This window comes from Maylandia zebra, linkage group LG3 (assembly GCF_041146795.1).
Source record: "Maylandia zebra isolate NMK-2024a linkage group LG3, Mzebra_GT3a, whole genome shotgun sequence".
NCBI lineage: Eukaryota > Metazoa > Chordata > Actinopteri > Cichliformes > Cichlidae > Maylandia > Maylandia zebra.
Window position 1 is genome coordinate 23,057,007 of NC_135169.1, and position 19,217 is coordinate 23,076,223.

General features: G+C 40.1%; 1 protein-coding gene across 1 annotated transcript in view; it reads left to right on the forward strand.

The window, feature by feature from the left end:
- trpc5a (transient receptor potential cation channel, subfamily C, member 5a) overlaps nucleotides 1-19,217 on the forward strand; it is a 198,825-nt gene that overhangs the window by 149,289 nt on the left and 30,319 nt on the right. The window contains exons 10-13 of the mRNA XM_004570111.3: nucleotides 278-476; nucleotides 7,012-7,151; nucleotides 12,346-12,546; nucleotides 18,310-18,431. Of these exons, the coding sequence (XP_004570168.3) occupies nucleotides 278-476; nucleotides 7,012-7,151; nucleotides 12,346-12,546; nucleotides 18,310-18,431 (662 nt within the window). The remainder of the gene's footprint in view (nucleotides 1-277; nucleotides 477-7,011; nucleotides 7,152-12,345; nucleotides 12,547-18,309; nucleotides 18,432-19,217) is intronic.

Here is a 19,217-nt window from a genome sequence, read left to right on the forward strand (position 1 = left end):
TGTACTCATTAATCGTTACATAATGTCAAATTTCTTGTTTGTGTTGCTATGCTTTGAGAGTCACGTCCCTGCAGACATTCAGTCCTGTGTTTTTATGCCTTCAAGCCACTTCCATCGGCTGATTTTATTTTAATTAATTTTTTTGGTCATTAAAGTTCATTTAATAACAAAGCAGGCTCCCTCTTATCTTGCCTCTCCTTCTTCTTTTGTGCTCTTACTGAAATCCTTTCTTTTTCCATTCTCCCCCCGTCCATCTCCCTCTCTCCATCCTCCTCAGATCTACCTGTTGGCTCCAAAGAGTGCTCTGGGAAGTTTCATTAAGAAGCCTTTCATCAAGTTCATCTGTCACACGGCATCCTACCTGACCTTTCTCTTCTTACTGCTGCTGGCCTCGCAGCACATCGCCCGCACCAACCTGCACATGCAGGGACCCCCACCCACCATTGTGGAGTGGATGATTCTGCCGTGGGTGCTGGGTAAGTTTTCAGAGTATTCCTCGGAGGATTGTGCTTAAAAACTCTGTACCTGCTGAAATGATCTGCTCTGTTTGTGGCAGGCCTTTCTGCAGCTCTGACCTCAGATCTGTTGGAAGTTTCTCTGTAATTCAGTCACATAGCATCCCTTACACTGGCTGGTATCCAACAGGGGTTTGCATCTTTACAAAGATTTTCATGATCCGACAGATGTCTTCTGTCTGCCTACAAAACCAAGTTCTGCCGAAGGCAAGAACAAAGTTTAAATCCAGCTTTTAGAGCCTTTGTTGTTCTTCTCTACTGGACTTAAAGACTTTACAGACGGAGACAGTAACTCTTTTTTTTTTTGTTTATTCTGCTTTTTTTGTGTGTTGTGAGAAATGTGTGCCATCAGCCACTTCAAATCACACTTTGAAGACATGTTTTCATGTAATAAAATAGTTCTGTGACACAGTCAATGAGTTTCAGCATGGTAAAGGGTTTTTTTTCAAAAAGCAACTTTGCATTTATCCTGGTAAATGGTGATGTTTTCACCTCAGCTTAGCTTTATTTCAGGGGTGGGCAACTCCAGGCCTCGAGGGCCGGTGTCCTGCAGGTTTTAGATATCCCCCTGGGTCAACACACCTGAATCTGGAGAACTTCAGGACGTGTTGAGGAGGTCATTTAGTCATTTGATTCAGCTGTGTTGGATCAAGGACACGTCTAAAACCTGCAGGACACCATCCATCAAGGCCTGGAGTTGGCCAGCCCTGCGTTATTTACAGAAAGACTTTTTTTTAGCTTCCTGTTTGTTACTTTGCTGTTCCTTGGGCAATGCGTCCCTATCAACCTGATGGAGCTTAAAAGGTTCTGCAAAGAATTATGGAAGAAACAGAAAATAGGTGTTAACCTCGTAGCATCATTATACTAAAAAAAAGCTATGAATACATGTGTACATGTTTTTTGTTTTTATTTTTAATACAGTTCCAAGAATTTTCATAAAATCTGTAAAATCTAGAGGTAGAAAATTGAATGTATTCCATTTATGAATTAGACTGGGAAGAAAGACTTGCGCCACCCCAGGGAAATGAGAGACCTGATAAATGTCCTCAAGTGTCTGACAGTTTTGAAATTTGAAATCAGTTTGACAGCGTGGTGTTGTGACGCAGGCTCACCACACCGGTGGAGCCCCCTCCACCACTGCTGCAGGCTCTGCTCTCAGCAAAACTAGCAGCATCTCAGGCAAAAGCGTCACGGTAAATTAGTCATTTTCACACATGAATTCAGTTCCACTTGGACTTTCTCACAATGATAGGTGTGTTGACACTGTTAGAAGTCCTCAGCTGGGTTTAGCCAGGGGTGTTGACTGGGCAAGGCATGCAGGGGGGAGGACACAGGGCAAATGCCTGCTTGTTATGAATTCCTCAGAGATTATGCTCTCATGTCGACACACGTTTTACCAGGAAACTGGCAAGGAAACCTAGTGAGGTCTAAGCCCGTTTTCACACTTACAGTTCGAAGGTCCAAATCAATTGTTGAGTTTTCAAACTTTTAGGTTCTTCCTTAGATTTGGGTTCTTTCCACACTGAGAAAAATCCAAGTGGACTCCAAGTGAAACAAAATGCGTCACTTCAAACCACGTGAGAATGTCCAGTCTACTTACTGGGACCATCAAAAGGAAAAACATGAAGAAATTGCTGTGTTCTGGACTATTGGAGAATTTACATTCATTTCACAGCTATTTGCTAGTCATGTACATACTTTTGCACATCTATAGTATCTTGCCACACCCCAGAATACTAAGCATACATGGCTATGAGAAATTTTTGTTTATCTGGAACTTATAACGTACTGCTAGTAGCTGGTTCGGATCAAGGTCAGATCGCATTCATATAGAGTTGGATGTCTCGATACCCTCTGGTCTTGGTATTGTCTTGGTCCTGGTTTAGGCGGTCTTGACTACAAGTCTACATTCACACCATAGATTAAACCACCCTGGAGTTCATTTGAAGCTGTACTAAGCCGTCCTCCAAAGAGTCTCATTTCACTGACCTTTACCCTAAAATTAACCCTGTGTTTATTTGTTTGTTTTTGTTTTGATTTTTTTTTTTTTACAAAATTGCTCTCCCAAGTCTTGACAGTCACAAAACAAAGATTATAACAAACATGCATAAAACACTAAACATTTTTTGACCTTGTCTGAAATGCATGATTGGGTTGGAACTGCCAGCTATGATGCTGAGATTAAGGACCATTCAGTGTCCGGTCCAACTGCATCGGATTCAACAACTCTGTTAGGCGATGTCCAAAAACGCTCATGCCTGCACTGCTATTGTCTGTAATGTGGAAAGCGGGCTCTGATGAAGCTGAACTGGAAGTTATATAAAAAAAGATTCCAGGCTCTGCTGCTTCAGTTTGAATCGGGTTTTTTTTCAGCTGTCATGAGTTTGACGGTGTTACAGAAATGGGCTGGGTAACCTTTTAAAACATCAGTATAGAGGGAACAACAAGGCTGGAGGAAGATTTATGGGAATCTGTTTCAAAAGTTGCCAACTACAGACTGACAGTTAGGGGACTTTGGGACTTGGCTCAGGAAATGGTGCATGGAGAGGGTCAGTGGAGTAACATTTGACTGTTCAAAACAACCGACGTCAACAGGAAACTACTAGTTTTGTGAGTGTTTTTCAGCTGTTATTGAAAGTATATTTTCTCTAAATTTAAACAGCGCTTACAAACATTTTGCACAGACAAACGAAATATGTCACACTTTTTTCCTTCATATGTCTTTAATAAGTGACTCATATCAACTATTCTAAGCTGAGCTCTAACGACGAACTTCACATTTAAAGTCTTGAATGAGTCACTGCCCGGCAAGAAGCCGGACTTTCTCCTCCAGACAGTAAAAAAACAACCAGATTTAAATTAATAAAGACAAACTTATCTGCTTCATTTTTTCTGTTTGATTGCTAATCATCAAGAGGCCCCGGAGTGTGTCTGTAAAAGTGCGTGGATGTGGGGGTGCGTGGTCGGCTGCTTTCAAGCCTGTGGAGGAGTTGGTTTTGTGTGTGTGTGTGTGTGTGTGTGTGTGTGTGTGTGTGTGTGTGTGTGTGTGTGTGTGTGTGTGTGTGTGTGTGTGTGTGTGTGTGTGTGTGTGTGTGTGTGTGTGTGAGAGAGAGAGTGGGTAGGTGGGTGGGTGTGAAATGAGTGATTACATCTCCATCTTCTCTCTCAGAGCTGACACCAATCATTTCCAAATGCAGTCCATAATCACTTGGAAAAATACAAAACCATCTGCTCTCTTCCATCGTCTCTTCCGCTTGTTTTCTTCTCATTTTTAACGTCTCGGCTACAAAACATGTTTGACAAAAAGAAACATGATTTACCATTAACTGGTTGTCATGTTGATGGTAAAAACTGGAACATTTCCTTCTGTTGCTTCCTTTTGTAGTTATTTCAGATGAGAGCTGCACTAAATACCAAAGAATCACTGTGGCATAGTTGCAAAAGAGCTTAACCCTTCAAAACCGGTCAGAGCGGGCACGCTCCGTTTTGCGCAACTACTTTTAAATCCTTGTAGAACTGCAACCATGTAAGCTAGCGCAATAATTTTTTTTGCATATGAAATCAGAGGAGTTGTACTTACATCTTATGCCATCAGCTTGTCCTCGGTCACAGTTCCCTTCCACATATAGCTTTGCAAAAACTGCATAAAAAGCACTTGCAGCAACAAAAACATAATATTCCAGAAACAGCTTTGCCGATCCGATCAGCTGTTCATAACACTTCCAACGTCAGCGCGAACTATCGCACGTCTGCCATTACCTGTCTGAAACCGGAAGTGACGTCATTTTCGTGGAAATGTAGTTTTTTGAGCCTATACTGTTGTTTTTAAAAGTTATGTTTGACTTTATGACTTTCTGTATCATTTCTGGGATGCTTAGGACTCATATTGCACTGCTGGAAATAGTTTATTTTGATGCATATGCTGCTTTTTTGCAAATTTGCATTATAATATTTATTTTCGTTTTTCCTGCAGTATATTAAAATTGATGTATTTAAAAAATAAAACTATGAAGACACTCAAATTAAATTTCCTGTGGTGGGAAACTATTTTGTGCAACTTTTTTGTATTTACAGTTTTGAGGGATAAGCCTCTTAAATTTCTCTAACTACAAATATATGTTAAAAAAAAAGATTTTAAATTTTTTTGTAGTTTATTGCACTTTCTTGCAATTTATGTAATTACTATGCACTTAATGCAGACATATTATTAAAATTTGGGCTATAATGGTTGTATTGATGTATAGCAACTTGAAATGCTCCCAAAAATGGCTCCACAGCATGTAAAAATATAATGCTCTGGCGGACTTGGTTCTATGGTAGGTCTTAAAGGGTTAAATGTTTTCTCCCCAGAATTCAAAATAAAGTTCAGCATGTCTGTCATTCTTGCAGTCTGTGGCAATACTCGTCTATGTATCTGTCTAATGTTAAAAAACATGTGCATGCATTTATTTAAGTTCAGATTAGGTACAACACAATACTACTTCCATGTTTTTCTGTAGCACAGTGGTTTTTAATTTTCATTATTTTAGGTGATTTCTAATATATTTGTTTTTCTGGAACATTATGACTCCATTAAAATGTTAATTTTTAAATTAAAAAACAAATAAAGCTAAAGTAACATAATTTTTAAAGTAAAATTAAATAACAAGATTTGGAAGACTTGGGACTGAAAGATGAGCAACAGGTAGCTCAAAAATTATTTTCAAAAACTCCTTCGTCTGGAATAAACTTTAGATTAAATGAAATATAAGCAGCAATAACATTTTCTTGCTGTCAAAAACCAAAGTATGGTAAGGTACGCTCTACCAGAATGTTATTTATGGGAGAGACAAAAGCTATATTAAAGGTGGACTGTATACATTTATATAACAGTTCTTGTGTTATTGGATATCTCTGAATCGATCACTGCATTCGTTTAAAACTGTTTGCATGGAATTGCAAAAATCTGTAGAAGTATTTCAGAAATTAAAATGTGTTGGAGTTGATTTATATTTAAATTTTACTTTTAAGAGGGAACGCTTGAAAAGTCTCCAAAATATGACTGATCAGCTGTCAGTATTCACAGCAGGTCCATTTGTTCATTTTGCTCTAACTTATTTCACCTATGTAATGCTGTAAGAACAGAACAGAATAGAATAGAAGAGAGTAGCCCTTTATTGTCATTGTACGTGTACAGCAAAATTGGCGGGGGGGATTAAATGATTCTGTCTCCTGTCCCCAAATATGTTACAGGGCTGCATTTATGAGGTTATTTAAAACATTTTTTATTACCTTCAGAATAATTAAACTTCTTCCATTAGAAATGATTAAAAAACGAATTGAATGTCAGTTCTTAATTTGGGGCTTAATAGAGTAATTTTGTAGATGTTTCCTGTTTATAATGTAAATGTAAAATAATGTAAACATCTTGTATTTGAATCGCATAAAAATATAACCCTTCTGCTTTTTATGCTCATTACTTTATTTTGTATAGTAATGACATTTGGAGTGTCCAGATGTGACTAAATGATAATTAAGATACAACAATACTGTAAAGTCAGCTTGTTTTATTTGTTTATTTTACAGAATACTCACAAACCCTGATTGCAGTTCATAGCAACACAATATTGGTAATCAGGATACTCGCTCTGCTCCAGTAAATGTAAATCTTATCATGGGATCTGTGGTCATTCTACACTACACTTGACATATAACATAATACTTGAACATCATCCTCACTTTGCTTTACAACAAAACCAAGAGCCAAGAATCCATTGTGTTGGATCTGTTTCACACCACTAAATGACTATGACCACTCTGGAAATATTGTTTGTTGTTTCTGAGAATAATAACTATGTTTGGATTTGTTGCTAGGACAGAGTTTGTGTTCACAGATAAGAAGAACGCAGTGAGCAATGAAAGAGGAAGAGAGTCGTAGATGTTGTAAAAACCCCTAAAACTCCCAGAAGATTGACTGAGGAAATAACCGTTGCTTAGTTTTCATTCTCCATTTGCAGTTCTGCAGCATCTCTCTAAATGGCCGCAGTGATAATGAACCACACGCCAGCTCTGTCTTTTAAACATTACTAGGCGGTAGTAACGGCCAGTCTAATTCGGAACTAATTGGGAAGAACCAACTGGAAGCTCCTCTGGCGTCACATTTCCTGGAACACACCAAACCACTGACCCACCGTGCCGCAGAGGCAAACTGATACGTGAAAACTTGGGATCCAGGTTAACCAAGAGCCAGATATTCCAGGGAGAGAGTATTAAATAGAAAATGACTTGTGCATTATTTACTTTATCTAAAGCCAGTCATACAGAACAAATATGATGGCTCTCTGCTTACTGCTCCAAGGCCGCTGACAAAGGGGAATATTCAGCAGAACTTTTGTCATACTGCAGAAATGAGGCAAACAAAAACCGCTGATGGATGACATTAAATGATCATATAGACACAACTGTGTGTGTGCATGTAAATAACCAGCTCTGTGTACACTGTGCATGTGTGTTTTAGGCTTCATCTGGGCAGAGATTAAGGAGATGTGGGACGGGGGATTCACAGAGTACATCCATGACTGGTGGAATCTGATGGACTTCGCCATGAACTCCCTCTATCTGGCCACCATATCTCTGAAGATAGTGGCCTATGTGAAGGTAAAGTTGAATGTGTGTATTAGAAAGAGAGGAGGATGAGAGGAAGGAGGATGATGGGCACAGTGAAAGATATAAAGCGTCAGTCAGTTTATGAGGTAATCAGTGCTTAATGTTCTTGCTGGGAGATGAAACTAAAATGATACTGAGTAACATGCTGATTGTGTAATGATGCATTCATGGAACAGCAGGAAACAGGCAAAGCTCAAATGTCTGTTAAACGCTTTTGTTTGCATTGTGTGGAAGAAGAAAGATGACTGTTAAACAATCCGAATGTGGAGATTTTACTGCTAGCAGTGTCGCAGCACTACAGTGCTCAGACATAGCATTAAATACACTCATAGAAGGCGAGAGTAAGTAATGTGGTGATGGGAAATCCTTGCATTGAAATGCTAGCCATGATCTCCACCAGCAGAAAAGACGCCAAGGCTTTAACGTAACCTCCTAACTCCCCACAGTCCACAGTGCGTAAAGAAAAAGGTCCTTTTTAGCTAGGTGACAGCTAGATGGTGTATATCATTCATAATTTAAGTATTGTGGATAAAATGTAGAAGTTGCGGTTATGTTATGCCTATAATGCTTTTATATAACGGTGTAGGTCTGATAATGGAAAGAAGTTTCAGGAGCTTAAAATCTACCTGTTTGTAAAGCTTGGTTGCTCAACTCTTGATGTTGTAGGAAGAATTTGGAGACAAAGAAACGGATAAGATTTATTCTATTAAAACCCCTTTGCATAAAAGCATTTCTTTTTTATGGCTTTGGTCATGCAATAACCATTTCCCGCTGCAGTGTCCCATACATTCACTCAAATAGTAGAAATGACAGTTTGCAGATGCACAATAGGACATGTTAACATTAACTGACCATAAGAGAGACCATGCCGAGAGCACAGCCCGACACATATATGGGGCACCATAGGGGAGCGATTTCAAGAGTGGGTTACATGTTTGCACCTCGTGAACATGTACATGGGTCCTGCTGATGATTCCACCAACGGCTGGCTGAGGCAGCTTATCAAGGAAAAGCATGAATGTGCCAACAGAGGCATTTAAAAGACAAATCGGCTGTGCAAATGTGTCATGAGAAAATAATAAAATATAAAAATGAAAATAAAAAACTTCTCTGGAAAAATGTATTGGCAAAACTGCTGTTTAAAAATGTTTCGATTTTACTGCTGAGAGCACATGAGATTTAGATAGATATGGATGTATATACAGTAAAACCAATATATAGACACGGATGTCAAATTGAGACAAAACGTAGCATCCAGCCAGCCACTGTTTTTTTTTTTCCTTTTATTCGTCACCATAAAAAGAATTTGAACCACGCCCTTTGTGAAGTGCAACTCCTTTGACCTAAAAACACGAGCCTGCCTTTGTCGCTGTTCATCTTCGAGGGTCGCACATATTACATATTTCACAGTTTCACTTTAATGGCCTCAGTGATTTTCTTTCACAGCTCAGCTTTTAGCTTTAATGATACCTTGTTTAGCTGCGCACTCTGCATGCATATACAATTTATCTTTTATTAAGAGCAAATAGTGTAATCACACACACACACACACACACACGCCAGACGGCTGGGCCATCTGCAGCAGCTGTGAGTCACTGATGGCGGCGGGTGGCCCTCCTACACAGGTCCTACACACACACACACACACACGCACATACAGTTGTGCACATTGCATCTGTATGTAACCTTGCATTCATGCAAGAATAAACATCCACACGGTCATACACAATGAATGCCCACACAAAGGGAGAGGCAGCTGCAGGCACATTATATTTTAGTTTTCTGTCTTTTTTTTTTTTTCATTTTTCCTTTAAATATTCATCAACATTTAAAATCCTCCTGAGTCACAAGATTTGACACACACACACACACACACACACGCACACACACACACACACACACAGATGCACAGACACACAGAGCAAGCACATCTGAGAGATGGTGTAAGAGAGTCCATAAATTAATGAGAGTGCAACTGTGTGCATGCTTCTGTTTCTGGTTGGCCCGTGTTTTTCATGTATGTGTGTGTGTGTGTTTGAGAGGACGGTGAATGCTAATCGAGGCAGAGTTAACGAGACACAAGTCCTGTGGAACTCTAATGGCTGAATTTATAATGAGGTGGAAACCAAGCATGAGACAACCGGGAGAGAGGGAGAGATGTGCAGAAGGTTTGTGCAAATGGGATGGAAGCAGTCACAGAAATGAGTGAAGCAAGAAACGGTAACACTAACAGAGAATGGAGGAGTGGGGGAGAAAGAGGGTAATGAATGGTTATTTATCACGGTTTTAGGGAATAAAGGCTTGAAGAGAGAGCTTAGGATAGAGAGGGATTAACAGTGAAAGTAGAAGAGAAATGGCAGGAGACGGGGAAGATGTGCAAGCACGTGGCACGAAGAAGGATTGAGCGGAAAGCTGGGGGCAGAGGAAAATGTGGACTTAGGAACAGCAAAAAGAGAAACACAGGACCTCGACTGTGAACTGTGTTGAGATTTAAAGGCTCAGCTGAGAGCTTGAGGGAGCTCCTGGGGATTAAAGCGTGTTTATCTTTCAAGGAATGCTCCTACATTTTCGATACCTGCACTGCTGTGTGATATCAGAGTCACTCTAGTCTGTTTTGTCTGTATAACATGCGTGTGGTCTTCACAAAATGATTCATGGGACTGTCTTCTGAAAGACGGGGTGTTTATCAGAAATTTGGATTCTGTTTGTGGCAGTAGTGTGTTCTTGTGAAAGGAGTTGCACCTAAAATCTGAAGAAATCGATAACAACTTCGTCATGAAAAGGTGCCCCTCTGTAAATACAGCAAGTCCGCTTTGTAACAAATAGACAGTGGAGGCCTGTCCTGTGAGTCTCTCCAATTCCAGCTTCTTGAAGAGTGGTTAGCAACTGCACTCCTTGTTCTGCTTTGGAGGACTTGGCAAGACCATGAAATTGAAGCCCAAAGTGCAGCAAATCACTGGAACCAGCACATCATCAACCCAGGCCAGCAAACCACCAGTAGAGAAACATGAGACAGGGAGAAGCTGCAGGCTAGCTGGTTGGCAGTGACTGACATTTCAAAATAAGAGTGAGGAGATTCAATTCAATACAGTTTTATTTATATAGTGCCAAATCACAACAACAGCCACTTCAAGGCACTTTATATTATAAGGTAAGGACCCTACAACAATACTGAGAAAACACCAACAATCAATAGTCGACCCCCTGAGCAAGCACTTAGTAACAGTGGGAAGGGAAAAACTCCCTCCAGCAGAACCAGTTTCAAGGAGGGGCAACCATCTGCCGCGACCAGTGGGGACAAAAGACATGCTGTGGAAGAGAGACCACTGCAAGTGAAGTGGAGATGCAAATATATTTTACTTGGTAGAACCTTATAAAAAGTGTTCTTCATTAAACCCAGATAGAATGACTTTGTATACAAAGTGTACAAAGCAATACACCAGTGAGGTTAGCAACTCTTCCGATGTGCAGCCTTAGTGAGAAAGTGGAGTTGGGGTATGAAATGACTGAACGTGAAGCTCACTGGAGAGACAGCTGAATAATATCGAAGAGCACCGCATCACAGGACACTGACCTCTCGTCCAGCTTTAGTTAGACTTGTTAGAGCCAAAGAAAAAGGATCGTAGTCCACAACAGTCCCAACATTTATTCTTTCAGGAAGAGGCTGAAGGATATCAACGACAGCACCTGAGCACCTGAGTCGTGTGTCGGATGTGTGAGCAGTTTTTTGTGGACATAGATGTAAACCACAGAAGGCCGGCATCAAACTTAACATGAGTGTTTAATGCTGATTAGTCCAAAAATCTAGGATAACACAGGAAATGGAACAAGGGAATACACCTGTTACCCAAATAAAACAGGAAGTGTGACACGATAGAATGACATACAATTACTGTTCATCCCCAGTAGCTAAAACGAACAATAACTGAACATATACAGTGGCACATACAAATAAAGCTCAGACTTGACTGACAAGGGTAGAAAAAGAAATGTTAGAAAATAATCACTTTTTTTACATTTCTAAATCCAAAGGATTAAATATATACAGGACCAACTGGAAATGAGTAATATTTTTTTAAAATAATATATATATATAAACAACAAACAAAAATTAAACATAAAATATTCTCACAGCCAAAAACAATCATCAGCTCCCAAAAATAAAAAATAAAAATCACAGGAATATAAAGCGATAAATAGTTAGCAGCAAATTAACTTTCAAAATAAGAGCAAGTGGATTTTCCACTAGTGAAGCAGCTGTGAATGTGAATGTTTTCTTGGTAGATTAAACAAGAAAATCATGTCAGGTGTGTGTGTGGGGAAACACTGAAGGCTTTGTGCTTCATGATCACCCTCCTGATGTTTTTTAATCTGCGTCCACGCTGGCAGTGATCTGCTTGTCGAGCATCGCTTTGAAGCTGACTGCAGGTCAGGCTTGCAGACATTACAGGCTCTGGTTGCCTAGGCAACCATGTAATGTAGGCTACTTACGACCACATCTTATGCCAATCGATGGTATCCTGTGCTGTCATTGGTTGTCGCTTCAGTTGCTTCCCTGGAAGTTGTGAAAAGTTTCCTATTAGGTCACCGTGTGTATAAAAAGTCCTGCGTCTTCCTTGTGTTGTTTTTACTCTTTTCTTTTCTCACTTTAAAAGATGAACTTTGTTTTACTGGATCTTTGCAAACTAGAAAATCATTTGTCTTTTGTTCAGTTTACCTGCCTCTTCTGTCCTGCGTTTGTGCTCCAGTTTTGCAGAAAAAATAATAATAATAACAATTTTACACAAGGTTGACTCAGTCTGGAGATATTTAGCATAATATAGCACAGAGACTGGACACCATTAAAGGTCTTATTCCTCTGCCAAAAGGAGAGTGGAGGCGGAGGTACATTTTCTGTGATGTTTGTGAGATTAGACACACACACACAAAAGTACAAAGTCATTTTAGATAAAACTTAGTTGAGATGTGGGGTAGAGGCAAATGAAAAGCCTCTTAAGCATTCAGCTCAGTGAGGTTAAACCCTCTATGATGGATAGAAAAAACTTACATCATTGTTCCCATCTAATGTTCTTCCAGCTACTATGGAAAAAATGTTTTATTTATATATATATATATTATTAATCTTTTCCTCTGCTGTTCCTCTCACCTCCTGCCTCACTCTCCTTCCTATCTTTTATTCTTTCAGTATAACTCCTCTCGGCCTAGGGAGGAGTGGGAGATGTGGCACCCGACGCTGATAGCCGAGGCTCTGTTTGCCATTGCCAACATCTTCAGCTCTCTCAGACTCATCTCCCTCTTCACCGCCAACTCCCACCTCGGGCCACTGCAGATCTCCTTAGGAAGGATGCTTCTGGACATCCTCAAATTTCTCTTCATTTACTGTCTGGTAAGACATAATTGATGGGTTTGTAGCTTAAACCTATTCGCTGGAACGTTCAAGACAGGTCTACTACACAGCAAGAGCAAGACACGAGTAGGCAAAGTTCTTCATGTTTCTCGTGCACAGGAGGGAACTGGACAAGCGCCGTTCCTTCGCCTGACCCCAGTCGCTCTCGTCCGCTCCCCCATAACACTGCTCTGTTATTGAGGTTGCATGAATATAAATAGGTTTATTAACATATGACGTCTACATACACACAAAGAGTACCTTGCATGTGCGTTGTGTAAGTGTGTGTGTGTGTGTGTGTGTGTGTGTGTGGGGGGGGGGGGGGGGGGGGGGTCAGAATGTGACCCTATAAACGACTTCCCTAAACCTGCTGGTCTGGAAGTCCAGCAGTTCATCTAAACAAAAGGCACTTATACTAAAACAGATATAGATGTGTTTGCTTTACCATATATCAGCAAGAAAAGATAAAACCTTGCTCATGATCCCAAGAGGTGTGTGATCTATGCTAGAACACTCTGTAGAGGAGTGAACGCACCCCCCTATTCATGCTACACAGAGTTGTTACAGACCTCCTAGGATGAGACATTCTTTCAATCTACAAATGATTATATACTTCTAAGCATAAATGACAATGAACAATATAAACCTGACAATAATAACTGTCCTCTGTAGCACATTTATGCAAAATTACTTTTGTTATGCATTAAAAAAAAACCTTAATTAAATGCAAATTTAAATGGGGGGGGGGGGGGGGGGTCTTCATTTTTTTAATTGATCTGAATCCAGAGATGTCAAGCTCAGAGGTATTTGGGGCATATAGAGGTGAAAGGTCAACGTCAACCTGCAGAGATTTCAACTAGTTTTTGCTTAGACAAGCAGACATTGAATTACAGTACACCAATTATAAATGCATTTATAATAATCTCCACACAAATGGAACACAATGTGACACTTAAGTGTTAAAAACAAGTATAAAGTTGAACCATGGATCCCCATTGAGGATTTAGCAATTGTCACAAGGGGTCCAAGAGCTTATCTTAATCACAAATACATCAGGGACACACAAAGAAATAAGTTTTTCCTTCATTATGTTGGAGATAGTTGTCAGCCACCTAACTTTTAATAGATCCTATTCAGGATCTACAGCTTAGAGACATCTTGAGGCGTAAAAAAGATACATAACTGAATGTCATCTGCATAGCAGCGGTAACAAATGCATTTAAAGATGCTCAAAATGTGCTGAAGAGGGAGCAGGTGTAATACAAACAATAAGGGCTAAAAAACAGAAGCTTGTGGCACACTGTCGCTAAGAGAAGAAAACAAGGATCTGTATGAGAAACTGCCACAGAAAAGCGTTGTTCAGGCAGCTATGATGCAAACCACTTCAACACAGATCCTGATGCACCCACACAGTGATTTATTACCCTATTATTGTTACCCTATTGTACAAGATGTGATGTCCAACAGTATCAAAAGCAGAGGTAAAGTCCAACATCAGCAAAACAGAACATCCTCCTGCATCACTGTGCATGGACACTGTATAAAGAGCTGTTTCAGAAGAATGAGCGCTGCGAAAGTCAGATTTACATTTATCAAGAATACAGTTTTTATCTAAAACCGCTATAAGCTCCTTATCCACAGCCTTTGCTAAGATCTTAGCAATACATGACAAGTTTGGTGTGTGTCTGCTAAGAAAAGAAGGCTCAAGCTTGGGGTTTTTATCATTTTAAATAAGCAGGGCCTTGACCAGAGAGCAGTGAAGTGTTGATTCTAGTGAGCACTCAGAAACCTATAGTACAACAAAACAGCATTTTATTTATGTCATACATTTGCATGCTGATACATTCCAAGTACCATGGGCTCGAGCATCTTTTCCAAGGACAGTGTGACATGCAGACTGAGAGAGCCAGTGATCTAATAAACTGTACCATCACTCAATCATCTTATATTTTAGTACTGGTTGCAGCTTATATAATTCATAGCAATATAATATTTTTTTCTATTTTCTAGAGGAGAATAATGTAATCATGTTCACTTAGAAAACATCTGACTCACTCTGTAGCAGGACACTCCCTGCTACAAGGACACATCATGTTCTCTTTTCCAGCTCCACACAATGAAGGAAAAAATATTGAATATTAAAGTTACTGCAGCAGCAACAGTACTGAGTTTCTATTACATGCACTGTTTGAGTGGTGGATGCTCATATTAAATGCATTCAAAAGTCTTTGTAAGCCAAAGGTCAGGATTCAGGCTGCTGTAAATGTTATGTATTGAAAGGGGATCTCCCTAATATGCACCCTCAGGCCCACATCCCTGACTATGAGCATAGTAGCCCCACCTACCTTCTGTTCAAATGTTCGGTTTATGAGTGGCAGCCAATCAGAAGTAAGTCAACATAAAGGAGGAAAGAAGGTCAAACTGCCAACTCTTTGAGCCACGATCGCCCACCATTCTGTGCAGGATGGAGCCCGTCCTGACCTCTGAGATGGGCTCCAGTCCCCCAGTTACCCTGAACTGCATAAACAGAATATGTATAGATGGATGCTCAGCCTTTGTCTTTTGAATTCTAATTGTATTAGTGAGTTCATTTTGAAGTTAAGAACCCACATTAGCATTCACTTCAATTTTATCTAAAAGGCTGCTGCTTTGAGTGGTATTTAATCTCCTCTACCTTCACTCACTCTACACGTCAACTTTTCCATCTGTTTTCTTCTAATTCACACACATGATTTCTGTCTTGCTTACTGCCTTTCATTCCTCGTGTCTCCAACACATACCTCCACCTCTCCAGCCACTTTTCCATCTGCTCCCTACTTTCACTACAGATCAGAGTGTTGTGTGTAAAAACCAGAGTCCACAGAATCTCTTTCCCGACCTCATCTGTCAGCCTCTCCATCACCACTGCAAACAAGAATGGCTCAGAGTTGATGTCTGATATAATCTTACCCCCACCTTGAACCCATCTGTCAGTTCTACAGCACACCTTCCCACCCTTACTACCATGCAGAGTAGAAGTAAGGACAAAGCTGCAGCTAGCAGGTAGCTGAAAATTCTTGAACCAGGCTCTTTGAATTCATCAGTGAATTTTGAACCCTTCAGCCTTCTTCTCTCGAAGGCAGATTTAATTTCTTTTTCTTTTATGGCACGGTTAGCTTGATTAGCAGAACAGTCTCTGCACCACCACATCACTATGTGTTGCTGACCTCACTACAGGGAGTGCAGAATTATTAGGCAAGTTGTATTTTTGAGGAATAATTTTATTATTGAACAACAACCATGTTCTCAATGAACCCAAAAAACCCATTAATATCAAAGCTGAATGTTTGTGGAAGTAGTTTTTAGTTTGTTTTTAGTTTTAGCTATTTTAGGGGGATATCTGTGTGTGCAGGTGACTATTACTGTGCATAATTATTAGGCAACTTAACAAAAAACAAATATATACCCATTTCAATTATTTATTTTTACCAGTGAAACCAATATAACATCTCCACATTCACAAATATACATTTCTGACATTCAAAAACAAAACAAAAACAAATCAGCGACCAATATAGCCACCTTTCTTTGCAAGGACACTCAAAAGCCTGCCATCCATGGATTCTGTCAGTGTTTTGATCTGTTCACCATCAACATTGCGTGCAGCAGCAACCACAGCCTCCCAGACACTGTTCAGAGAGGTGTACTGTTTTCCCTCCTTGTAAATCTCACATTTGATGATGGACCACAGGTTCTCAATGGGGTTCAGATCAGGTGAACAAGGTGGCCATGTCATTAGTTTTTCTTCTTTTATACCCTTTCTTGCCAGCCACGCTGTGGAGTACTTGGACGCGTGTGATGGAGCATTGTCCTGCATGAAAATCATGTTTTCTTGAAGGATGCAGACTTCTTCCTGTACCACTGCTTGAAGAAGGTGTCTTCCAGAAACTGGCAGTAGGACTGGGAGTTGAGCTTGACTCCATCCTCAACCCGAAAAGGCCCCACAAGCTCATCTTTGATGATACCAGCCCAAACCAGTACTCCACCTCCACCTTGCTGGCGTCTGAGTCGGACTGGAGCTCTCTGCCCTTTACCAATCCAGCCACGGGCCCATCCATCTGGCCCATCAAGACTCACTTTCATTTCATCAGTCCATAAAACCTTAAAAAAATCAGTCTTGAGATATTTCTTGGCCCAGTCTTGACGTTTCAGCTTGTGTGTCTTGTTCAGTGGTGGTCGTCTTTCAGCCTTTCTTACCTTGGCCATGTCTCTGAGTATTGCACACCTTGTGCTTTTGGGCACTTCAGTGATGTTGCAGCTCTGAAATATGGCCAAACTGGTGGCAAGTGGCATCTTGGCAAATGCACGCTTGACTTTTCTCAGTTCATGGGCAGTTATTTTGCGCCTTGGTTTTTCCACACGCTTCTTGCGACCCTGTTGACTATTTTGAATGAAACGCTTGATTGTTTGATGATCACGCTTCAGAAGCTTTGCAATTTTGAGACTGCTGCATCCCTCTGCAAGATATCTCACTATTTTTGACTTTTCTGAGCCTGTCAAGTCCTTCTTTTGACCCATGTTGCCAAAGGAAAGGATGTTGCCTAATAATTATGCACACCTGATATAGGGTGTTGATGTCATTAGACCACACCCCTTCTGATTACAGCGATGCACATCACCTAATATGCTTAATTGGTAGTAGGCTTTCGAGCCTATACAGCTTGGAGTAAGACAACATGCATGAAGAGGATGATGTGGACAAAATACTCATTTGCCTAATAATTCTGCACTCCCTGTACTGTAGCTTCCTGCCAAGATCAATACTCTTCAGTCTCAGGTGGAGGGAAATAACCTTGGTGTGGTGCTTGTATTGCTCCCCCCTCTCCCGTGATATAAATATGATACTCGCGTGTGTGGTCTGAATGTTTAAGTGGTTCTGTGTCTACACAGACACACACACATCTGATGAAACAGACATGCAACATTTCAGTCAATCCGGCTTTCTACACAGGCAGTATGATGTCTTACTTGCTTTTTACATGTGCTAAACATCCAGATTTACCTTGAACATTGTCAAGCCTATTATACGTTCCCAACGATAGGAAGACATCCAACAATCGGGTTGTCAGTAGGAATTGAATTCAGGCCACCCCTCTTTTGTTTCTTGTTAAGCAGCTTTGAAGTTTCCATTTTATCCAGTACTGTCTGCATCTTTGATGATGATGAAAGCAAGCAAATTTCTCAGCATGCTGCATCCTTGATTGGCGGTAGAAGGACATTACAAGCCCATTTCATTACATCTGAAACTCATTAATTCCTCCCCAAAGGAACTCCTAACGTACAACACAATCCACGTGTGAATTGCTTTGCTCCTGACAGTCTTAAAACCAATCCCAGCAACCCCCGGGCACCTACGCCGTAATACTTCATGTTCACACAGTAGCAGCTTTATGTAACACTACTCATGTTAGCTCTCTCCTGTTTGAGATGAAAGCTGCGTTTTAAAATGGCCTGGAGGCACTAAAGGTCAATCCCTGTAATAAAAGTGAAATGTTATATTTGCAGAGCTTCACTTCAAAATGAAAAAGTATTGAGGGTTTTTTCTTTCAGATATTGAGAAATCAGTATTATATTTCATTATATGTTGGTGGTTAATGTGTGGAGTCTCGAGGTGACGGCGCAAAATCATTGGGTGGAGTGTCGTGGTTGCTAAGAGTATGTGTTAGATCAGGTGTTTAAGTGCAGCGCTGATGTGTTTTGTCTTGTGTTTTTCATTATGTGTAGGTCCTGTTAGCATTTGCTAATGGTTTGAACCAGCTGTATTTCTACTATGAAACAAAGGCATCAGAGGAACCCAACAACTGCAAGGGCATCCGCTGTGAGAGGCAGAACAACGCCTTCTCAACGTGAGTACCATTTCCAACTATATCTGCATGTACTTGAGTACGTGTAGAGTCTGTTAGGAAGTGAAAAAGGGTTGAAACTGCACCACTTTGGTATAAATACTGGTTTTTGGTTTTGCAAAACTGTTTTGTTTTTTGTTTTTTCCTTTTAAGTGCGCTTTAAATTTTCCCGCCTTTCCATAATTTTCTTGTCACATTTTATTGTTTTAGTCATGCTAACAATACCAGGAATTTAAAGTTTGATGTTCTGAATTAAATTTGGTGATCTATTGTCATTTGGTAATTGTCTTTAATGCTAATTAAATCAAATGTTAGTATGCTAGCACTACAAACTAAGATGGTGAACATGGCATGTCAGAAAGCTGATGGTATTTCCTAGAGTCTGACCAGTATGGGATTTTTAAGACCAGTTTCCAGTGTTTTAACCCTTTGATATACAACAAACATAAAATCTGAGTAGAAAAAGTTATTTTTTTACTGTAAAAACTACAAACATGTTTAACAAATCATCTTCATAACTTGAAATGCAAATAGAAATGGTTTTTAAAAAATTATACACAAGTTTTGCAAACAACAAAGTACACCACAGGCCTAAACTGGTATATAGTTTGAAGTCCGCACTGTCGACCCAAGTTGAAATGGGTCGCTGCATCTTCTTGCTGTGTCGTCTTAAATCGGTCATGTGATTGACCCCGGGGAGTTAAAAATCTGATTCCAGCTGATATTTTCTCTGTCAGAATTGAAAACAAATGCATTGTTTTATAAATAAAATGAAACTTATTTGAAATT